This window comes from Rhinatrema bivittatum, chromosome 15 (genome assembly GCF_901001135.1).
Source record: "Rhinatrema bivittatum chromosome 15, aRhiBiv1.1, whole genome shotgun sequence".
Taxonomy (NCBI): Eukaryota; Metazoa; Chordata; class Amphibia; order Gymnophiona; family Rhinatrematidae; genus Rhinatrema; species Rhinatrema bivittatum.
Window position 1 is genome coordinate 11,071,907 of NC_042629.1, and position 20,770 is coordinate 11,092,676.

The window sequence follows — 20,770 nt, forward strand, 5'->3', positions numbered from 1 at the left end:
CAGAATAACATCCAACAATGAAAAACTCATAAAAATTATTAAAAATTGTCCAAATATCAGTAAAATATTTCAAAACAGCAGACATCACATAATACCCAATAAATAAAATGACAGTCAAGAAAAATAAACTTAAGCCACCTTTACTTACCCTCTCTAGCAACTCTCCTACCCCTTTCCCTTCCAGGCCAATAGCACTCACCAGAAGCTGCAGTGGCTGCGGAAGCTCTGTCCTCATGATCCTCTTCCTTAGCGCCCACAACCAGTCACTCACACACACCCTTATAACCAGTCTTGTCTCACATACACCAGTCACCTCCCTGACCAGTCTGCCTCTCACACACACACCTCCCTGACAGTCTGTCACACACACACCTCATCTCCCTGACCAGTCTGTCTCTCTCTCTCACAGAAAAACATCACCTTCCTGACCAGACTCTCTCACACACACTTTGCTTAGAGCCCCGATGCCGTGTTGCCCTTTAATTTAGCAGCAGCAGAATTCCCAGTGCTGCTGCTGCCTTCTGAGCCACACTGAAGCAGCGTACATTTATTTAAAAAAAATATGCCACAGCACTCAGGTCTTTCTTCTGGCTGCTGGGATATTCCCAGGCTCCCGCGGCCCCCATCTGCCTGCTTTTATGGCCGCCGGGAGCTCCAGTGGCCCCATATGTAACCAGCATGGCCGAGTGCCTCTTTTACTTTAATCGTGGCTCTGTTGCGCTCACTGGGGGAAGGAAGGAACTCCCGGAACAACCGGCCTCTTCGTTCTTGTGGTTCCCTGTCGCTTTGGAAGGAGGAAATCCTGGTGCAGCTGGCCTCTTTGCAGCTCACCTCCATGTTTAATTTCAGTACAGCCGGCCTATGGCGGCCTTGCTTCGGCAGTGTCTGGCTTCTTCGCTGCCACTGGCCTGGACACTGCCACTCCTCCCAGCCCCACTCAAACTACCCCCACCCCCAGGCTCTGGGGTGCCCCTGCCCCACTGGCCAATCGGAGGCTTCCTCCCGCCTTCCACTGGCAGGAAGAAGGGAAGAGGCTTCCAATTGGCTCATGGGCAGGAAAAAGGAGAAGGGACACCGGGAGCCATGACACACTTACTGGTGCTTGGCGACACACTGGTGGAGAATCGCTGCCCTAGAGGAAAGGCGAGATGGGGAGATATGATAGAGACATTTAAGTACCTCCAAAGTTTCCATGCAGAAGATGCAGGACGTTCTCAAAGGAAAAGGAGGCTCTAGAATGAGGGTTCATGGGATGAAGTGAAAGGGGGAAGGCTTGGGAGTAATTTAAGGAAATATTTCATTATAGAGAAAGTGGTGGATGCATGGAACAGCCTTATCTGGAGGTAGTTGTGTCAAGGACAGTATCTGAATTCACGAAAGCATGGGATAAGCACAGAAGATCGCAGAGGGTGTGGTAAGAATTATCGAGAGAAGCAGACTAGATAAGTCATATGGTCTTTTTCTGCTGTTGTGTTTTATTGTGGGAGAGACGGTTTTAGAAATGTGAATGATAAACATTAACCTCCATTTTAATTTTTTTTCCCTGTACGTACGGGATCAGTCCAGACTCCTGGGTTTTGCGTCCGCACCAGCAGATGGAGACAGAGCAAGATTTGACAGGCTCTGCCCTATACACCAGGGTGCCACCCACAGTCTGCCAGTATTACTCTGTCTCCAGCAGATGGTTCGGGTGCATTACTCACAGTCTGAGCTGATTCTTTAAAAATAAAAAAGAGAAATCAGGGTAGACTTAGATAGTTTGTTTGGTTACCTTAATTAAGTTGTTTAAAAAAAAAAAAGTAATTCCACGGAGCAGGAGGGAGAGCAACCGGCTGACGGTCTTAGCCTCCCAGGGGGTTGGCAGGTCCTGAGGGGACGATTCCCCCCCCCCCCCCCTAGTTCTGCAGACAGCTGTGGCTAAGAGTCAAGGGCCCTACCTTTGCCTTTGGGCAGCCCAGCTTGGGGTGATACCGGGGAGCTCGGATCACTCGCCCCAGCCAGAGCGCTTCAGGACCTGTCGGTGTTCAGCGGAGCAGGTTGGAATGCGCTAAGTAAAAAAAAAAAAAAAAAAATTGTAGCGCGTCTCTCTGTTAACTTTCTGCTGCGGCAGTCAGTCATTTGTGCCTCTCTTCTCCCCCCCCCCCCTTCTTTTTAGTTTTCTTCTTAGTTTTTCTTGTTGGCCCAGCTTCCTGATGCCACTCGGTCCGTTTTGCTTGGCTTGCGGATTGGGGCGTGCGCCCCTCTCGTGGGATGGGCTGTGCTCAGCCTGCATCCTCGGAGGTGAAGGGACGTCGGGACCCATCAGAGGGGTGGTCGTGCGGCGGAGATCGATCGCGATCAGGGAGCTGCCTGCTTCCGTTTCTAGGCGGGAAAAGGTGCCATCTTAGGCGCAGCTTCCTTCATGTCTCCTCTCGCGGTGGGGGAAGGGAATTCCCCGCCCCCCCCCTCTCCTCAGCAGTCAGCTCCGCGGCCTGTTTCGCCTGCGGGAGCTGCGGGGGGGGGGGGGGGGGCAAAATGACGATACAGGAATGAATTCAGAGGGTTCCTGTTCTTCCTTTTCTTCAGAATTTATCCTGGCTATGCATAGGGCCTTTAAGACACGCAAGGCCTAAAAAAGACATGCTTCTAAGCCCGGGGGCTCTGACGTGCCGCCCCCTACAGGCAAGAGGCAGCACCCGTCGGTGGACCCGGGGAGGTCTTCGAAGGCAAAGCATCCGTTGCGGCTTATACCATCCCAGGAGGATACGGACTCGGCTTCGGAGTCTCCGGATCATTAAGATCCGGATGGGCTGATCCTGCCCCCGAGGGGGTAGAGGGAGACGGCGACCAACCACAGGGGGCTGCGCGGCAGAGTCATGTCAAAGAGGGCGATGACCCTAAGGTGGTCTGACTGTTCTGTAGAGATGAGCTGGGACCCCTCATTTCTGCCATTCTGGAGGAATTAGGGATTGCTGCGCCTCCCGAAGAGTCTCGCTTGGGCTCGATGGACCCAGTATTGGGCCTGAGTGGTCCTCCTACAGCCTTTCCATTCCATTTTTTGGCTACGGACCTGCTCTTTTGCGAGTGGGATACCCTGGATTTGGGGTTAAAGGTCATGAAGGCCATGGATAAGCTTTATCTATCCTCCACCTGAAGATGCTTTGGCAGTGCTTCGTGTCCCAAAAGTGGACGCAGCGGTTTCTGCAGTGACAAAAAAGACTACTATTCCGGTCACAGGGGCCACAGTGTTGTGTCCGTCGCTGCCCGACATCTCCGCTCCGCCCCACCTCACCTCGTTGCCGACTCCCTTCGGGATTGATGGAAGGCTAGCTGCTGCGGTGTCTCCATGCCGTCCTCCTCCGACGTCCCCGGACCGGCTCAATGCTGCAAGCCACCATGTTGACAAGATGCCTAAGGGCATGCGCGCGTGGCCCAACAGATGTAGCAACGTTGGCGCGAACCTCAGGGGCGTTCCCGAGATGACATCATCAGCTCCAGATATTTAAGGTTTCAGTTTTCGCTAACAAGACGAGTTAGCAAGGGTTCGCTTCCTCCTGGTCGCTGCGGATGGGATTCGCTCTCCGCAAACCCAGCTACTCTGCCTCCTCGGACTTCACTAGAGGTACCTGCTCCTCGGGGGACTCGCGCTATCTTTTTCTTTGCAGGTTGCAGTCCGGAACCGGTACTCGCTCCTCAAGGGCCCTCGTCCCGGACTTGCTCCTGAATATCATTTCTGCTAAGAAATCATCGCTGCTTACAACATTAGTGAGTTTCCATCTATCTCTCAGAGCTTTCCCTGGGTCCAGGTACTCGCTCCTCGAGGGCCTAATGTATACCAACTCCTGGGCTGCCTTAAGAGACTATTGTGGGACTGTTACCATCAAGGACTTGTTCCTGAATGCTGCATGCTTTGCCTACTCACTTTCTTAGTTTCTCTACAGCTCAGCCACCTTGGGATCGCTGTTCCAGAACCTGAGGGACTACAGCCCAGCCAGGCACTTCCAGCTCACTACTGCCACCTCTGGTGGTTTACTATCTTGTCTAATAAAAGAACTAGTGTGTGTCTGTCTCCTACATTAAGCCTGACCAGTGGTCCCTCTCGGGATTTCCCCCGAGGGCGTGATCTGCCACTGGTCCAAGGATCCACCCACAACTATTCTAAATAACTACAGATTGCTAAATACCAGTCTTATCAACAGAGCTTTCTGACATTGCTAACTCCCAGCTTTCACTACAGAACTTTAACAAGTTGACAACAGATTGCCAACTCCTCACGGAGAACACAACACACAGCTCTTAAGGACCTACAGGATCGGAAGCTGGAGGTACAGCTTAAGAAGATCTTTGAGGTCTCCACCCTAGGGGCCTGGGCAGCGATGTGTAGCAATTTTGCCTTGAGGGCAGGGCTTCGTTGGGTGCAACAATTGCTAGCCAACGAGGGCCTTTCCGAGGACGAAGCTCGGCAGGCTGGCCGCCTCAAGGCGGCCAGCCTCGAGGCGGCCGCCTTGGTTGCTTATAGTGCTGATGCTCTTTATGATCTCCTGCGGACTTCAGCTCGTTCCATGGCCTCGGCAGTCTCGACACAAAGATTATTGTGGTTAAGAAACTGGTCTGCAGATGGGGCCTCCAAATTCCGTTTGGGGTCTTTACCCTTTAAGGGCAAACTTCTATTTGGAAAGGAACTGGAAGACATGATTCAGTCACTGGGCGAAAATAAGGTTCATCGCCTCCCAGAGGACAGGGCGCACTCCAAAGGATCCTTTTCGGTTCGGTCCCGATTTCGGGGGACTCGAAAACCTCACCCAGCTCGTACGAGTACTTCTTCCTTTCGCCCTACTGCGGACCGACAGCAGGCCTGGTCTCAGCCTTTTCGAGGCAGGCGCTTCGGCAGACCTGGTGCTTCCCAGGCGACTTCAGGTGGAAAGGCAGCACAATGATGTACGGCCGGTCCATTCTTCCGTACCGAAGGTTGGGGGCAGATTGTCTCTGTTTTACGAGGAATGGGCCACAATCACGTCGGACCAGTGGGTGCTTTCAGTGATAAAACACAGCTATGCTTTAGATTTTGCACGTCGACCCAGCCCGTGATTCTTGATATCTCTGTGCGGGTATGCCGAAAAACGTCAAGCGGTCAAACAGACCTTGCATCGTCTTCTAGATCTGGGGGCGATTGTTCCGGTACCTTCTCCAGAGCAGCGAAAGGGACGTTATTCCATATATTTCTCGTTCCAGAAAAGTAGGGATCCTTCCAACCCATCCTCAATCTAAAATGCGTCAACAGATGCCTTCGGATCCCCCACTTTCACATGGAGATGTTATGATCGGTCATCGCTTCCACTCGGCCAGGAGAGTTTCTGGCTTCTCTGGACCTAACAGAGCGTACCATCAGAAATATCTGAGATTTTTCATCTTAGGAAAACACTACCAGTTTCAGGCTCTGCCATTTGGGCTTGCGACGGCTCCCAGAAAGTTCACCAAGATCATGGTAGTAGTGGCAGCACAACTTTGCCGGGAGGATTTGATGGTGCATCCGTACTTGGACGATCGGTTGATCCGGGCGAAGTCAGAAACTGTGTCAATCAGCGATCCATTGGGTGCTGCAGTTGTTGAAGTCTCTCGGTTGGATGGCCAAGAGTCACCTCATTCTCTCCCAATCACTGGAGTTTTTGGGAGCTTTGTTCGACACCCATCAGGGGAGAGTTTATCTCAAACTGCAGGGCCAAGTAAAGGACACCCATCAGGGGAGAGTTTATCTCAAACTGCAGGGCCAAGTAAAGGAAACATCCGCCGACGGTCTGGGATTACTTGCAGGTGCTAGGTTCCATGACTTCGACGCTAGAATTGGTCCAGTGGTCATTGGCACACATGTGGCCCTTGAAATCGGCATTGCTTTCCCGGTGGAGTCCAATTTCCGAACAGTTCTACCTTCCCCTGCCGTTGACGGAGTCCGCTTGGTCCAGTCTAGTTTGGTGGCTGTGTTTGGACAGTCTGCACCGGGGCGTCCCACTGATGGTTCCGGACTTGACGGTAGTCACCACGGATGCCAGCCTTTCCAGTTGGGGAGTGGTTTGCTTGCAGAAGTCTGTGCAGGGGCTCTGGTCTCCAGCAGAGTCTCGGTGGTCGATCAATCGCCTGGAGACCAGAGCGGTGCGACTGGCTTGCAAGCCTTCCTTCCTCTCCTTCAAGGGAAGTCAGTCAGAGTGCTGTCCGACATTGCGACCACAGTGGCCTACATCAATCATCAGGGTGGGACCAGGAGTCGTCCGGTGGCATTGGAAGCTCGTCTGTTGATTCATTAGGCGGAACAACACCTAGCCAGCATAGCTGCGTCCCACATAGCAGGGGTCGACAATGTACATGCAGAATTTCTAAGTCGAAATCAGCTCGACCCCGGAGAGTGGGAACTGGCGGACAGGGCTTTTCAACTCATCTGTGACAGATGGGGCACACTGGAATGGATCTGATGGCGACCTTCAAGAATGCCAAGGCTCCGTGCTTCTTTGCTCGTCACAGGGACAGAGGGCGTGGATGCTCTGGCGTTGCCCTGGCCGACGACAGTTCTGCTGTATGTTTTTCCGCCTTGGCCCCTTATCGGCAAGGAGCTTCGTCTAATAGAGAACCATCCGGTGGATGTGATCCTGGTGGCTCCTGAGTGGCCCCATCGGCCGTGGTTCGCGGATCTAATCAATCTCGCGGTGGAGGGTCCACTACGATTTCCGTTCCTTCCGAAACTTCTTCACCAGGGGCCCGTTTGTTTCGATCAGGTAGATCGCTTTTGTCTAGCGGCATGGCGTTTGAGAGGAGGCGTCTAAAAGGTAAAGGTTATTCGACGCGGTGGTGACCACTCTCCTGGGATCACACAAAGTGTCCACTTCGCTATCTTACGTGCGAGTTTGGAAGATTTTCGAGTCATGGTGCGTTGTTCGTAGGATTGTTCCCACCTGGGCGTCGGTATCCAGTATACTAGCTTTTCTACAGGACGGTTTAGCTAAGGGCTTGTCCTGTAGCTCCTTGTGGGTGCAGGTGGCAGCCCTAGGCTGTTTAAGTGGTTCTATAGATGGGATGATGTTGGCAGCGCACCCTGATGTTTCTTGTTTTCTTAGAGGGGCAAAGCATTTACGTCCACCGGTGAATTCTCCATATCCATCCTGGAATTTGATTGTGGTTCTTAAGGCTTTGTGTGCGCTCCCTTTTGAGCCATTGAAGAGAGTGACTCTGAAAGACCTCACGTTGAAAGTGGTATTCCTGGTGGCAATTTTCTCAGCGCGTCGAGTTTCTGAACTACAGGTGTTATCCTGCAGGGAACCTTTCTTGAGGATCTCTGATTCCAGGGTTAGTTTACAAATGGTACCATCTTTTCTTCCAAAGGTAGTTTCATTTGAATCAGTCGGTGGAACTCCCCTTATTTTTCAGTCTGGATAGGTCGGATCCTCTTTCGAAGGATTTGAGAAAGTTGGATGTTCGTAGGGCACTGCTGCGTTATCTTGAAGTTACCAACAATTTTAGAATCTCGGATCATCTCTTTGTTCTCAGGAATGGTCCAAAGTGGGATAATATGGCGTCCAAAACCACGATCGCCCGGTGGTTGAAAGAGGCCATAAATTCTGCATATTTGTTTTGTGTTTGGCCCTTGCTGGTAGGGCTTAAGGCACATTCCAAACGCTCCCAGGTGGCTTCCTGGGCTGAGTGTCGTCAGGTTTCCCTACAAGAGATTTGCAGGGCAGCAACTTGGAAGACTTTTTGCATACTTTTGCGCGACATTACAGACTCGATGTCCAGGATCCGAGGGGGGGGATTATTTCGGAGCAGGCGTGTTGAGAGCGGGCCTCTCCGGATCCCATCCCACGTAGGTGCAAGCTCTGGTACATCCCAGGAGTCTGGACTGATCTGGTACGTACAGGGAAAAGAAAATTAGGTCTTACCTTCGATAATTTTCATTCCTGTCGTACCACGGATCAGTCCAGAGTCCCGCCCACTGTGTGCATAAAGTTTAGGGAGAGTCTGCTGCTTCTGCTTTTGTTTCCTCTGATCTGCAATTTTCTTCCGTTGGTACCCTCTTTTATGGGTCTGGTTTTTTGTTGGGGTCAGTGATCCTTTTTTTCAGGTTGTAATTCCTGTATATAGTTAGTTTGGTTTCGGAGTCATTCTGCTTTGACATTGCATAATACTGGCAGACTGTGGGTGGCACCCTGGTATAGAAGGCAGAGCCAGTCAAATCTTGCTCTGTCTCCATCTGCTGGTGCGGAGGCAAAACCCAGGAGTCTGGACTGATCCTTGGTTCTACAGGAACGAAAATTATCGAAGGTAAGACCTAATTTTCTTTTTTTACCGAAGTTTGCAAAATTAAGTACAGTTAAAAAAAAAAAATCTTGCAAAGAAAATACCAGCAATAAGATTTACTAAAAAACTAACATAGTAACAGAATTGTCGGCAGAAAAAGTACCAAATGGTCCATCCAGTCTGCCCAGCAAGTTTCTTATGGTGTATCTACCACTCTGTGCAGGTTACCCCTAAGTTTCTGTTAAGGGTATCAACTGCCGCTCCATGCAGGTTAACCCCATGTTTCTGTTAAGGGTAGTAACTGCCCGCGTACTGGGCTTCACGTGCGTGGCTGGGCCCCTTCGAAAATTGGATCGGCGCACGCAAGGCCCAGCTACGCAAGTAAAGCCCGGATTTTATATGCACAGGGCAAGTGCTGGGCTTCTTTGAAGGGGTGGGCCGGAGGGCATGTTCTAGGCAGGGAAAGGCATGATGGGGGCAGGCCAGGACAGCACCATTGTTTGCTGTCCCGAAGACCCGGCAGCCGGCACATGCAACTTCAGTTCGGGAGCTGAAGTAAGTTGTGAAACAGAAAAAAAAAAAAAGGTAGGGTTTGGGGGTGGGGAGGAGAGGAGAGGGAAAGGGGGAGGGGAAGGGCCGGAATGCGTCGCCGCGTGGAAATTGCAGAAGTCCGCCCCTTACGTGCGCCGCCCACACATAGGCGTGTGGATTATAAAATGTGGTGCACATGTGCGCTCGGCCCACGCATTTAATAATGTGCATGTGTCCATGTGTGCATGCTGGGAAGCGTGCACTTTATAAAATCTACCCCTTATTTTCTGGCGCTGACTCTTCCTCGGGGCCCAGCTGGTCAAGAAGTAATTGCTAACCTTTATTTCCAGGCATTCCAGAGTATTAACGAGAACCCCACTAGCTTAGCCAAAAAATAAACACATTCTCCTCTCTAATATAATTCAGACTTGAACAACAAACTCCTCGCTGGTGCTAACAGACCACAAATGAAGAGGGAACCAAGAAACTGTCTGCTGCCCTTTTTAAATATGGTCCCTCTCTTCTGTCTGAGCAGTCTGGAGGAAGATGGGAGGCTGGAGCAGAAGCAGGGCTCTGAGAACGGGGAAAGATTGCCCCATTGTGATGCAGGTCGGCTCTGCTTCATGACACTTTAAAAGATTTAAAACAAGGGTCATCATTTCACATTAACACACACAAATGCTCTTCTGACTTCTACTTACTACAGTTTGATATATCCACACACAGGATATGCTTTCTGCTCTGTCAACTTTTAGTCACTGCAGCTCTGCACTGTACAGTCTTGAAGAGGTAAATAATGAAGAAACACAGGAGAACAGATTCTGTCAAATTCCCTCCTGGCCTAATTAGAGAAGAGCTGATGGAGTGCAGGCCTCCTCATGATGCTGAAGAATAAGGAGCTAGCGGACGTCTGATAACAGGAGGCTAAAGGACGTGCTGTTCTATATCTATAGCCAGCTTCATTGTGGGATAATAGGAAGCAGTAATGTTTATTGAGCAGCAAACACACGGACCAAGACTGTTTCCCACTCATAGAAACTCAGATGAAAGATTTGAAGGACAATTTCTTATGCAAGCTGCTTGTATCATGCCACCGAAGAGTGTGGTAAAACTGTCCAGCTCTTATGACATTTACAAGGGAGCAGTAAAGGCTAGGACAAGCTGTGCTGCTCTCTGTTCATCCCTTCTTCCTCTGGTGATGATAAAGGCAGACTGATGTACTTACCCTGAAAAACAGTGACTAAGATGTCCATAGGGAATGTAAACTCATGAAATATCTACAGTATCTGAATGTAACCCACTTTAAAGTGCCTGAAAGGTGGAATATAAATCAAATAAAAAGGAACATGAAGATCAAGAGATTTGCTTGGATTGCCCTCCTAACTTGAAACATGGCTCCAAGTTCCGATCCTACCTCTACCATCTGCCTGTGTCCCTGAAGCTGATAGGCCACCTTCTCACTTAGCTTTCCCAGGCCCGACAGGGTGAAAACATTTAGTGCAGCAGGCAAAATTGGGAGCAGGAACTTCCACTGCCGGACCTGTGTGTATATATACTGACAAGGTGAAGAAGGAAAGACACATGCTGGGCACAACCACCAGAACTGTAACTTTTATTTGCTAATAAATATCTTAATAAACAGGCTTACACTATTTGTAAGGCCCAGTAATGCCTCTTTAGGAAATAATAGAAAAATAAAATAGAGTAATAGTCAGTAACTTGTACTTTGTACAAAACTTTTTTTTTGTGTTGCTCAGCAGATAGGTTTGCTAAACACAGTATTACTTTCAGCACACTGATGGCGTATCCATATCTGAAGAGATTTACCAGAGAAACTTCCTTGGTGGGAGAGTGGAGGGTTCAGTTAAATGTTTCCGTGGTAATCATGCCTGCACTGGAAGATTCACATGGTACATCATATTCAGAGAGGAAAGGAAACTTTCTTTTTTCTTAAAAGAACAGCTTTCAAATAAATAAAGTGTGAATACAAAGGAGAAAAAGTCCCAATAGTGTATGAAGTTATACAGAAACGGTCCTGCTGGGGGCTGCAACTTTCCCCTGGTCATGTGTGGCTGAAGCGGGGAAAACTGAATAGAAAAGAAGCAAAAAATCACTGCCTAGTTGCAGGAGTAAACTTCGCAAAAAAAAAAGAAGGGTAAGAGATTCCCAGAGGAAGGAAAACTATTTGCAGAAAGCACTTCAGCTGGATTCTCTCTCCTTGCTGTTGCTTTGCAGTTTCTCATGGATAAATGAAGCAGCTTAGAAGGCCTACGAGGTGGAGTGTGGTGAGGAGCTCTGAGAAGAGCCATTTTTATACATAGGTAGTATTGTCCATGGGGGTGAGGGAAGCCCCAGGAGGGCACGCTAGCTGGTGCTCCTTAGAAAAAGGAAAGGGGGAGGCTGCTTGCACAGCATTTCACAAAAGTCAAATCAGCTTAAGCTTTCGGTGTTGGAATAGCACTTGATTTGACTGCTTAATGTTGTCTGAAGTGTTTGTCATGTGCACAATAAACTGTCCTTGGTCTTTGTACTGCAGGAAGATACTGGGATAACAAACTAAGAGGAATTGCTTTAGTGTGCTCAGTCTCTTTTCACACTGAATATCTCAGCTTGTTTAAATCTTCCTATGACAGTGTGTACATATACACACACAATGCCATTATTGACTGCAGGGTTACTGTGCCAAGTGATTGCTCTCAATAGATACAAAGTTGATTCCCACACAATATTAATATTGAAAGGCTGAAGACGTTCTTTTCCTTGGGAGATAAACTTGCTTTTACCCCAAGGGTTAACACTTTTCCTCTGAATGACCCAGAATATAATGCTTTTTGATCCTTCTCATAACCCTTCTTACCTCTACGCATCCTCTCATTTCCAACCAGTTACCTAATTAGATTCATTGATACTACAAGTACAGACCGACAGTAAGTTCACATTTGTCATAACTATTCCTGGAGGAAACTAGTATTTAATACAATCTAGATAGAACTTTCAGACTGTTCGCTTCTTTTTAAAATTTCTACAATCATTTATCGTCCTTTCTAAAAATAAATACCATTTGTTTTATAAAGCACAGAATAAAAAGAGAGACAGGGCGCGTCACTGGGATCAGGTGTGTGGTGTGGCAGCTCTGGCCTCTGCAGACGTCATGTTTCAGCTGTGGGCAAGTGGCATGACAAGACTGGCAGCAGAAGCGAAGGAATTCTCCGGGGGTTGACAGCTGCAAAATTGTAAGACGTTAGAAATGACTGCAGTAGGCGAGGGACTTGCCAAACTGTTGTCTGCGTTTTCTTTTTGTAATTGGATGCCAGGATTTGGTGCACAGAATGGACTTCAGGTTCCACAGAGCACCATGGCTTGCTCAGGTTAGCTTTTTTGTTGTTAAGAAAAAAAACAAAAACCCTAATGTGCAAAATGTTACCACTGCTGCATATCAATCTTTTGGAAATGTGTCCATGCACACAAGTGCAGCTGTGAACGAGGTCTGCTTTTCAAGATCTGTTACAAATAAATACCCAGTTAAGAATTCGACTTAGTTTTCTTCATGCGCTACTAATTCTGACCAAAAATACATAAAAGTGGGCAAAAGACAGCATAGGGTAGAAAAATTCTCCTGCTGTCTTCTCTCCCATCTGACTATCTTGCAGCAGTAGGCAATGCCACACACCCCTTCTATGGAGGAACCTTTGAAAGTAGTAGTGAGGCATGGGTTTAGTAAGAAATAGGAAAGGGGGGAGCAATTGCTTTTGCCTTACTAGGATATAAAAGATACAAGAATATAGAGTTGCTAGTTTTGCATTTCTGCCCCAGGCTTCAGGAAGATTAAAAGCACAATTCTTTCTACCCTCAAATATTCGCAGAAGCAGCTACATGAAATTGTCAAATCTGCAGAGATTCCAATTGTTTTTCAGGCACCTGCTTTATCAGTAGTTAAACTCTTACAAAATAAGTTAACAGTAAGACCCATATGTTGGTTTCAGTTAGCTAGAAAATTCATATATATATATATATATATATATCTGTATATACATATATATGTATCTTTTTTTTTGATTGCACATTTGAATTGGAAGCTACGTGGTCACAAAACATGGAAAAAAGTCAATTACTTTTTGATCTACCATCAAACTCTAAGTACATCAATAAGGAAGCCACACCAAATCAAGCGGGCTGTTCTATGTTTGGAGAAGTTTCGGAGCTTCAGGTCCGCCCAGAGCCATTCAGCCAGGTGGTACAGTAATCTTGGGGCAGGCCAGAATCTTCTTGGCTGGTAACGGACGAAGGATTTATGCAAGATGATTAAAATCCCCGGGCTGGTGTGTAGATGCAAAATGTGATGTTGCCACCTGAACAGAAGAGCTGGAGGCCAGGAAAGGAGAAGGATGGGCTGTAAAAGGATCTTCCCTTTTAAAAATGCTGAGGCACATAACACAGTTACTTCCATTAAGTCTCATACATGAAAACCCTTCTCCTGGATATGCATCATCTGTAGTCGTAAAGTCTGTATACTGCTCGCTATTCGCCTCTGGTGTCCGATGAGTGCAATTCCAATTCCTCTAATGTCACTACAAGGGGGAAAAGAAGTGGGTTCAGCACATTATGAGCATTATCCCAAACAATAACCCTTCATCTGAATGATGCTAGTGTTTTTAGCAGGGGTGGCCAAGTCCAGTCCTCAACAGCTACAGACATACTAGGTTTTCAGGCTATTCCCCATGAATATGCATGAGAGAGAGGCAGTGCATTTTCTTTGTGGTTATCCTGAAATCTAGATCTGTTTGTGGCTCTCGAGGATTGGTTGGGTCCCCTGGGTGTATAGCATGCAAGAGAGAGGAGACGTATGGCGAGCAGCAGCTTGTTATTCCGCAGTCCTAAGACTTGCCATGGATGTTGCATAAGTAATGCTGCTTGAGTCAATCACTTTTCCTTCTAGAGGGGCATTGTCAGCACCATTAGTTTTCAGACTGTTCTTGTTCAATGAGCCACAATTAAACATCTGGTTAGCTGTTGAGGATCTGAGCTTTTAGGTATGCAGTGTTTGCTGTGAATCTTAGGCAATTTAGATGAATCCTTTGTGAATAGGGCAAGTGACAACAGTAGAGCATGAAAAACTAGCGAGATCCTGTGCCTGGATTAGTGAGTCCCAGGGAAAGGTGCCAGTAATGGTTAGACCTGACAGCAAGGTGAACAATGTAACAAAAAGCAACATACTTACTCAATGCTCATTCTAGAAACCAAATCCAAGGATGTAAATCCCATTGCCAGGAAGTTAGTCGTATACTGGCCCATCTTTATGGAGTCTAGCCAATCAGTCACAGAGACAAACACCGGGTACTCTGGAACGTCACCAGGTGATTCTGGGATCCTGCAGAAACAACAACCCATAAGCTGTGACAATTAAGGCAAGAAAGAATGGCAGGTACACCGGAGGATGCTTTGGGATAACTGGCACAATAAGCAAAGGCCCAAACTGGTACCTGAGAAGGTTGCTTAGTCTAACACAAACAAAATGATAAACCATAGGGAAATCATCAAACAACCTGCAGCAAAGATACATAAAACCCCTAATATCCAGTAAAGGCAGTGATTTTGGCCCAGCTGGGGTTTGCCTGCTTAGAAACCCTGAATCATCTTCAGGAAGGTGAAAACAGTAGGGATGTGAATTGGGCTTCGGATGATTGAAAATATCGTCGATATTTTAAAAATCGTCAGAAATTGGGGGCTCCCCCAAAACGATAGGAAAACCCCACGATATTGATCATAAGGAGGGCTATTGCACCTCCTTATGATCAATTTATCATACAAAAAATATCTTTTTTGTATGATAAATTGAATGAGGATTGGCCTATTCTGCACCCATTGTTGGGGGATCAGGGAGGTTCCTGTGGATGCAGAGTTCATGTTTACATTTAGCCCCATGACGATCATGTGTTCAGTGTGTCACGCATGTGAGAACCATCTGGTAGGTGTGCCCCGATAGGAAAAAGGTTGAGAACCTCTGCATTAGATGTATCCCATGGCTCGCTGCCAGATAGATATCCTGAACACCCTTGGGTGTTCAGGTCCCTAACAGAAATACAGTCAACCATTTTCCTAATTACTGATAAAATATATTTATGCTGTACAGTAAACCCCTCTTCCCCATTCAGCTAGAATTGACAACTTTCAACTTTACAGTGAAATAAAGTTCCACCTTCCTGAGCTATTGTAGGACATCTTCTGTATTCTCTGACAAATCTAGCTTATGATTATGACAGAAAGTTGAGCATCTGAAAGCCTACCCGAGTATATCCTCCACCAGTGTATGAAGGCTGCCGGGGGTGCGGATCAGTTTGTCTAGAAAGCTGACAATATCCAAGAATCTGGGCCTGTGGTTCCTCTCCTTGTGCCAGCAGTGGAGCATCAGTTGATGGAGTGAGACCGGGCAGCCCATGGGAGCTGGAAGCCTATAGCCTTCTTCTATTGACAAAATGACCTAAAGGTAGCAGCATAAAATGGGATATACATTATACTTACTGACACAGGGATACAATGTCAACATTTTATGTGCTTGTTATGTGAAAGAGAAGCCAGTGGTAGAAGAAAAGAAAATTACACAATCATAATATTTTGAGTATGTCTAAGAAAAAGCAAGTTTGCTTACCGTAAATGGTGTTTCCGTAGATAGCAGGATGAATTAGTCATGCTGTCGTGGGATCTGTCAATCAGGTCCAGGAGGTGGAGCTACCAGAGTGATGTCAGAGCTTTGTTCTGAGGCTGCGCGTGGTTTCCCATGCTCGGATCGACTCTCCTCAGTCTGTGATAAAGCAAGCTTGGTCGTAGATACGACAGTCGACTGTGCAGGGAGGTGGGTGGGTCAACATAGCTAATTCATCCTGCTATCTACGGAAACACCGTTTACGGTAAGCAAACTTGCTTTTTCCCATCGATAGCAGGCTGAATTAGCCATGCTGTCATGGGAGTCCGAAGCTCCTCAACATGCTGCATGGTATCATTTTAGTTAGTATCTTACGTGCAGCGTGTGACCCATTATGTGTCAGTCGACCTCTCCTGTGGCTCCTTTAATGAATGCAATAATGCTTGTCCCAATTTGGCATAATCCACTATCTGCTGGTCCAAGCAGTAATGTGAGGTGAATGTATGAAGAGATGCCCATGTGGCTGCTTTGCATATGTCCAGTGGTGGAACATGTTTCAAATGAGCCAGAGAAGCTGGTGAGCTGTAGGAGCTGGTGAGCCGTAGGACGAGACGGTAAGTCGATCTGCCTTTTGTTGTAGCAGAACAGTATGCATTGAGTAATCCAACTGGAAATTGTTCATTTAGCCACTGGTTGTCCTGGGGCATTTGGATTGAAAGAGACAAACAGCTGTGAGACTCTGTCAGGGGAGTGGGTTCGTTGTTTATAGTAAGCCAATGCCCTCTTGCAGTCTAAAGTGTGTAGAAGTTTCTCCCGTTTTGTTCCGATGTGGTTTCGGACAGAAAGTAGGTAATTCAATAGATTGATTGAGATGAAATTGAGAAATCACCTTCGGTAGAAAGGTAGGATGCATTCGAAGGACCACCTTATTGTGGTGAAACTGGAGATAAGGGAGCATAATGTACTAAGGCTTGTAACTCACTAACTCGACAAGCTGAAGTGATTGCAACCAGAAAAACCACTCTCCAAGTAAGGCATTTGGTTCAAACGGAGCCAGCATGAATTGTTCTAGTTCGAGGTTGAAGTTCCATGGCACGGGGGGTTTTGTTACTGGAGGTTGCAGGTGAGTAAGACCTCCGAGGATTCATGATACCATTGGATGATGAGATATCGGATGTCCTTCATGTAGCCGATGAAACACAGCTATAGCACTCAGGTGGACTCGGACAGAAGCTGTGGCTAGGCCAGCTACATGCAATGTGTGTAGGTACGCAAGAAGAATGTCCGGGGGGCATGTGAGGGGGTCCGCCCCGTTTGACATCGTTAGATGTAGGGAGGCTTGGAGCGGGTGTAGAAGAGAACCTTCTTCTTGCGATAGGAGGTCTTCCTGATTTGGTAAGCGGAATGGCTCCGCTGTGAACAGCTATAGCAGGTGCTTGTACCACGGTTGACGTGGCCACGCAGGTGCTATTAGAATTAGTTGTGCCTCGTCCTGCATGCATTTTTGTAATGTCTTGGTAATAAGAGGAATGGGCGAAAAAGCATACATTAATGTTTCCGTCCACGGAATGAGAGAGGCATCCTGGGAGATCCTGTACTGGCTCGGCCAGACCGAGCAGAAGCGGGGTCATTTCCTGTTGGCCTCTGTTGCGAAGAGGTCTATTGTCGGTGTTCCCCACCTGTGGAATATGTCTACTATGACTGGGTTGAGAGACCATTCGTGAGGGTGAAATACTCTGCTCAGTCTGTCGGCCCTGGTGTTGGAGATTCCCGGTAAGTTGCTTATAACTGAATTGAGTGTGTGTGTCTGCCCATGAGAAAATGGTTAGGGCTTCCTTGCAGAGGATCCATGAGCCTGAGCTGCCTTGTTTGTTGATGTAAAACATGGCCACGTGATTGTCTGTGTAGACCATCACTCGATGACCTTGATGGTGAGAGACAAAAGCCTGTAGGGCATAGCGTATTGCTTGAAGTTCTAATAGGTTGATTTGATGTGATTGTTCCCGTTGAGTCCACAGACCCTGAGTCTGCAGGTGATCTAAGTGCGCTCCCCATCCCTTGCGGGAGGCATACGTGGTGAGAACGGCATTGTGAGGTAAGAATGGAGCACCCTTGCTGAGCGTTCTCTTGCGAAGCCACCAGTTGAGTTCATTGCACATGGCTCTGGTGAGTGTTGTGACCATCGCTACTCGACGTCCTCACTCCGCCCTCTTTACCTCTGTGGCGACTCCCTCCAGGTCTGATGGATGGCTGGCTGCCGCGGCATCTCCATGCCGCCTCCCTCCGGCGTCCCTGGACCGGTTCAATATTGCAGATCCACCATGTTGCCTGAAGACCTAGGGCACGCGCATGCTCTGATTGAAGTACCAGCAAGGGCGCAAACCTCAGGGGCGTCCCCCTGAGATGACGTTATCTGCTTCCAATATTTAAATGTCTCTATTTTGCTATCTAACTGAGTTAGCAAGGGGTTGGGAATGGGAATGTGTCTCGCTACCTACGGACTACTTCCCCCAAGCTACTCTGCCTCCTCAGACTTAACTGAGGTACCCGCTCCTTGGGGGCATCGCTCTTTTTCTTTACTTTCAGATTACAGATAGGAACTGGTATTCGCTCCTCGAGGGCCCATGTTATTTATTTTATTTATTTAGTACTTTTTTATACCGACATTCATGATACAGGTCATATATCAGTTTACAAGGAACAGGGGGATTTAACATAAACCAGAACATTAACCACAATGAAAAGGCAAAAGTTACAATAAAACAAGGGTAGTGGAACTTGGAAGATGAAGAAGCTATAGTAGATAGGAAACTCGGTAACTATAGCAAATCATTTACAATGTTTGAGATGGCGTGCAATGGTCAGTTGCAAAGCCTGAGATGGAATGCCTTAGATGGAAGGCCTTAGTACATGATGTAGGACTGGGTTAGAGGAAGGCTTGTTGAAAGAGCCAGGTTTTAAGTTTTTTTCTAAAAGACAACAAGCAGGGTTCCTGTCTGAGATCGGGGGGGATAGCGTTCCAGATTGTTGGTCCTGCCGTTGAGAAGGCCTGTTCTCTAGTGGAAGATAGATGGGAGGCTTTGGTAGGGTGGGCTTCCCTGATAGGTCTAGAGGGAGTGTGGGGTCTGAGTGGGAGTTGCAAGTCGATGGATACCTGGTGGTGAATGGTTTTATGAATGATGGTAAGGGATTTGTTCTGAAGGTTATTGGTAGCCAGTGTAGATCTCTAAGGACGGGCATAATGTGCTCTCTTCTGTTGGTGTTTGTTAGGATTCTGGCGGCTGCATTTTGGAGCATCTGGAGAGGTTTGGTGGAGGAGGCAGGGAGACCTAGTAGAATGGAATTGCAATAGTCTATCTTGGAGAATAAGATGGCCTGGAGGACTGATCTGAAGTCGTGAAGATGTAGAAGGGGTTTGAGTCTTTTTAGCATCTGTAGTTTATAGAAGCAGACCTTGGTTGTGTGGTTAACAAACTTCTTTAAGTTTAGATGTTTGTCCACTATTACTCCGAGATCTCTTGCTTGTGTAATTAGTGTGTTGGGGAGGGTTGGCTGGAGGGTATCACTGTGTTCGGGGGATATAAGGAGGAGTTCCGTTTTGGCGGAGTTAAGTACCAGGTTTAGGCTGGTGAGTAAGAGGTTGATGGCTTGGAGGCAGTTGTCCCAGAACTTGAGTGTTTTCGTAATGGATTCAGTTATAGGGATCAGGATTTGTACATCGTCTGCGTAAAGGTAGTGTTTTAGTTTTAGGCTTGTTAGCAGCTGGCAGAGGGGAAGGAGGTAGATGTTGAAGAGGGTGGGAGACAAGGAGGAGCCCTGGGGTACTCCTAGAGAAGAATTAATGCGTGGGGACTCTTTGTTATTGATTTTGACTTTGTAACCTCTGCTACTGAGAAAGGAGTCGAACCATTTGAACGCCGATCCTGTTATCCCAATGTCGGATAGACGATTTAGGAGGATAGAGTGGTTCACCGTGTCGAACGCTGCCGAGATGTCGAGGAGCACTAGCAGGAAGGAGTCCTTTGTCCAATCCCATGATGAGTTGGACTGTGATGGAGATGAGTAGGGTTTCGGTGCTTAGAGATTTTCGGAATCCATATTGCGTTGGGTAAAGTATTTTATGGTTTTCAAGATAGTCTGTGAGTTGGGTGTTGACCAGTTTTTCCATGATCTTGGCAACGAAAGGCAGGTTGGAGATAGGGCAGAAGTTGTTGGGGTCCTTAGGGTCGAGGTTCAGTTTTTTAAGAAGTGGTTTGAAGGTGGCGAGTTTTAGTGCGTCAGGGAAGATTCCTTGTGAGAGCAGTTTACAATATCCGCCAGGTGCTTGGAGATAGTGTCCGGTACCAATAGAAGTAGCTTGGTCGGATGGATGGGGTAGAGGGCTTCATTCTCTTTAATATAGTTTCAATCTCTAAGGCGGATATGGGTTCAAAAGATTCAAGTGATGCTCCTTTGTAAGAAAGAGAGGAGGTGAAGTAGAGAGGTGGTGTGGAGCTGGGGGGTAGGCGTGTTAGAAGGTTGGATATTTTGCTTTGGAAAAAGGAGGCAAGTGCCTTATTCAACCATATTCAACACTTTAGATTATGCTTGGTCATCTGGGATGGGCGGGGTGGAGGTTTTTGTGAGATCAGATACGTATGAGAATAGGGCCTTCGCGTCAAATACTAGGTCATGGATTCTAAGAGCGTAAAAATCTCTTTTTGTTTGTAGGGTTGAGTTCCTGTAGAAGTGGAGGGCGGATTTGTATGCAGCTAGGGTGATCAATAACAGTGAGAGACACCTTCATTGTCAATGGATGAGAATGTTGGTGCCATTGACGTTTGAGATCCCATTGAATGTGGCGCATGTGTAGTCTGGTTGAAGGGACCGCATGAATGGCCGCTGCCATGTGGCCCAGCACTGTGAGAATTTGCTGTGCCGAAGGAGTCTGTGTATGACATAAACTGCGGAAAAGTTGACACATCGTGTTCCTTCTGTCACATGGTAGGAACACTCTGTGTTGTATCGTGTCCAACAGGGCTCCTAAGAACTGAAGTCTTTCAGTTGGCAACAGCTGGGATTTCTTGTAGTTGACGATACGGCCCAACTGGCTGAGATGGCAGATTGTGTCCTTTAAGTTCTTCTGGAGCGTCTGTGGGTCTGATGCTATCAGGAGCCAATCGTCCAGATACGGAAAAATTATTATTCCCCGTTGACGGAGGAACGCCACCACCACCGCCATGCACTTGGTGAATACTCTGGGTGCCGCCGAGAGGCCAAAGGGCAGCACCTTGTTTTGGAAGTGCTGGCCCTGAACTTGAAAGGATAGGTATTGCCAGGAGGAAGGATGCATTGGAATAT

General features: G+C 47.6%; 1 protein-coding gene across 1 annotated transcript in view; it reads right to left on the bottom strand.

Moving 5' to 3' along the window:
* Positions 1-10,385: 10,385 nt before the first annotated feature.
* EPHA6 (EPH receptor A6) overlaps positions 10,386-20,770 on the bottom strand; it is a 546,377-nt gene continuing 535,992 nt past the window's right edge. Inside the window, exons 17-19 of the mRNA XM_029577739.1 lie at positions 15,075-15,268; positions 14,009-14,158; positions 10,386-13,358 (exon numbers count right to left, since the gene is read on the bottom strand). Coding sequence (XP_029433599.1) covers positions 13,244-13,358; positions 14,009-14,158; positions 15,075-15,268 — 459 coding nt within the window. The 3' untranslated portion in view covers positions 10,386-13,243. The remainder of the gene's footprint in view (positions 13,359-14,008; positions 14,159-15,074; positions 15,269-20,770) is intronic.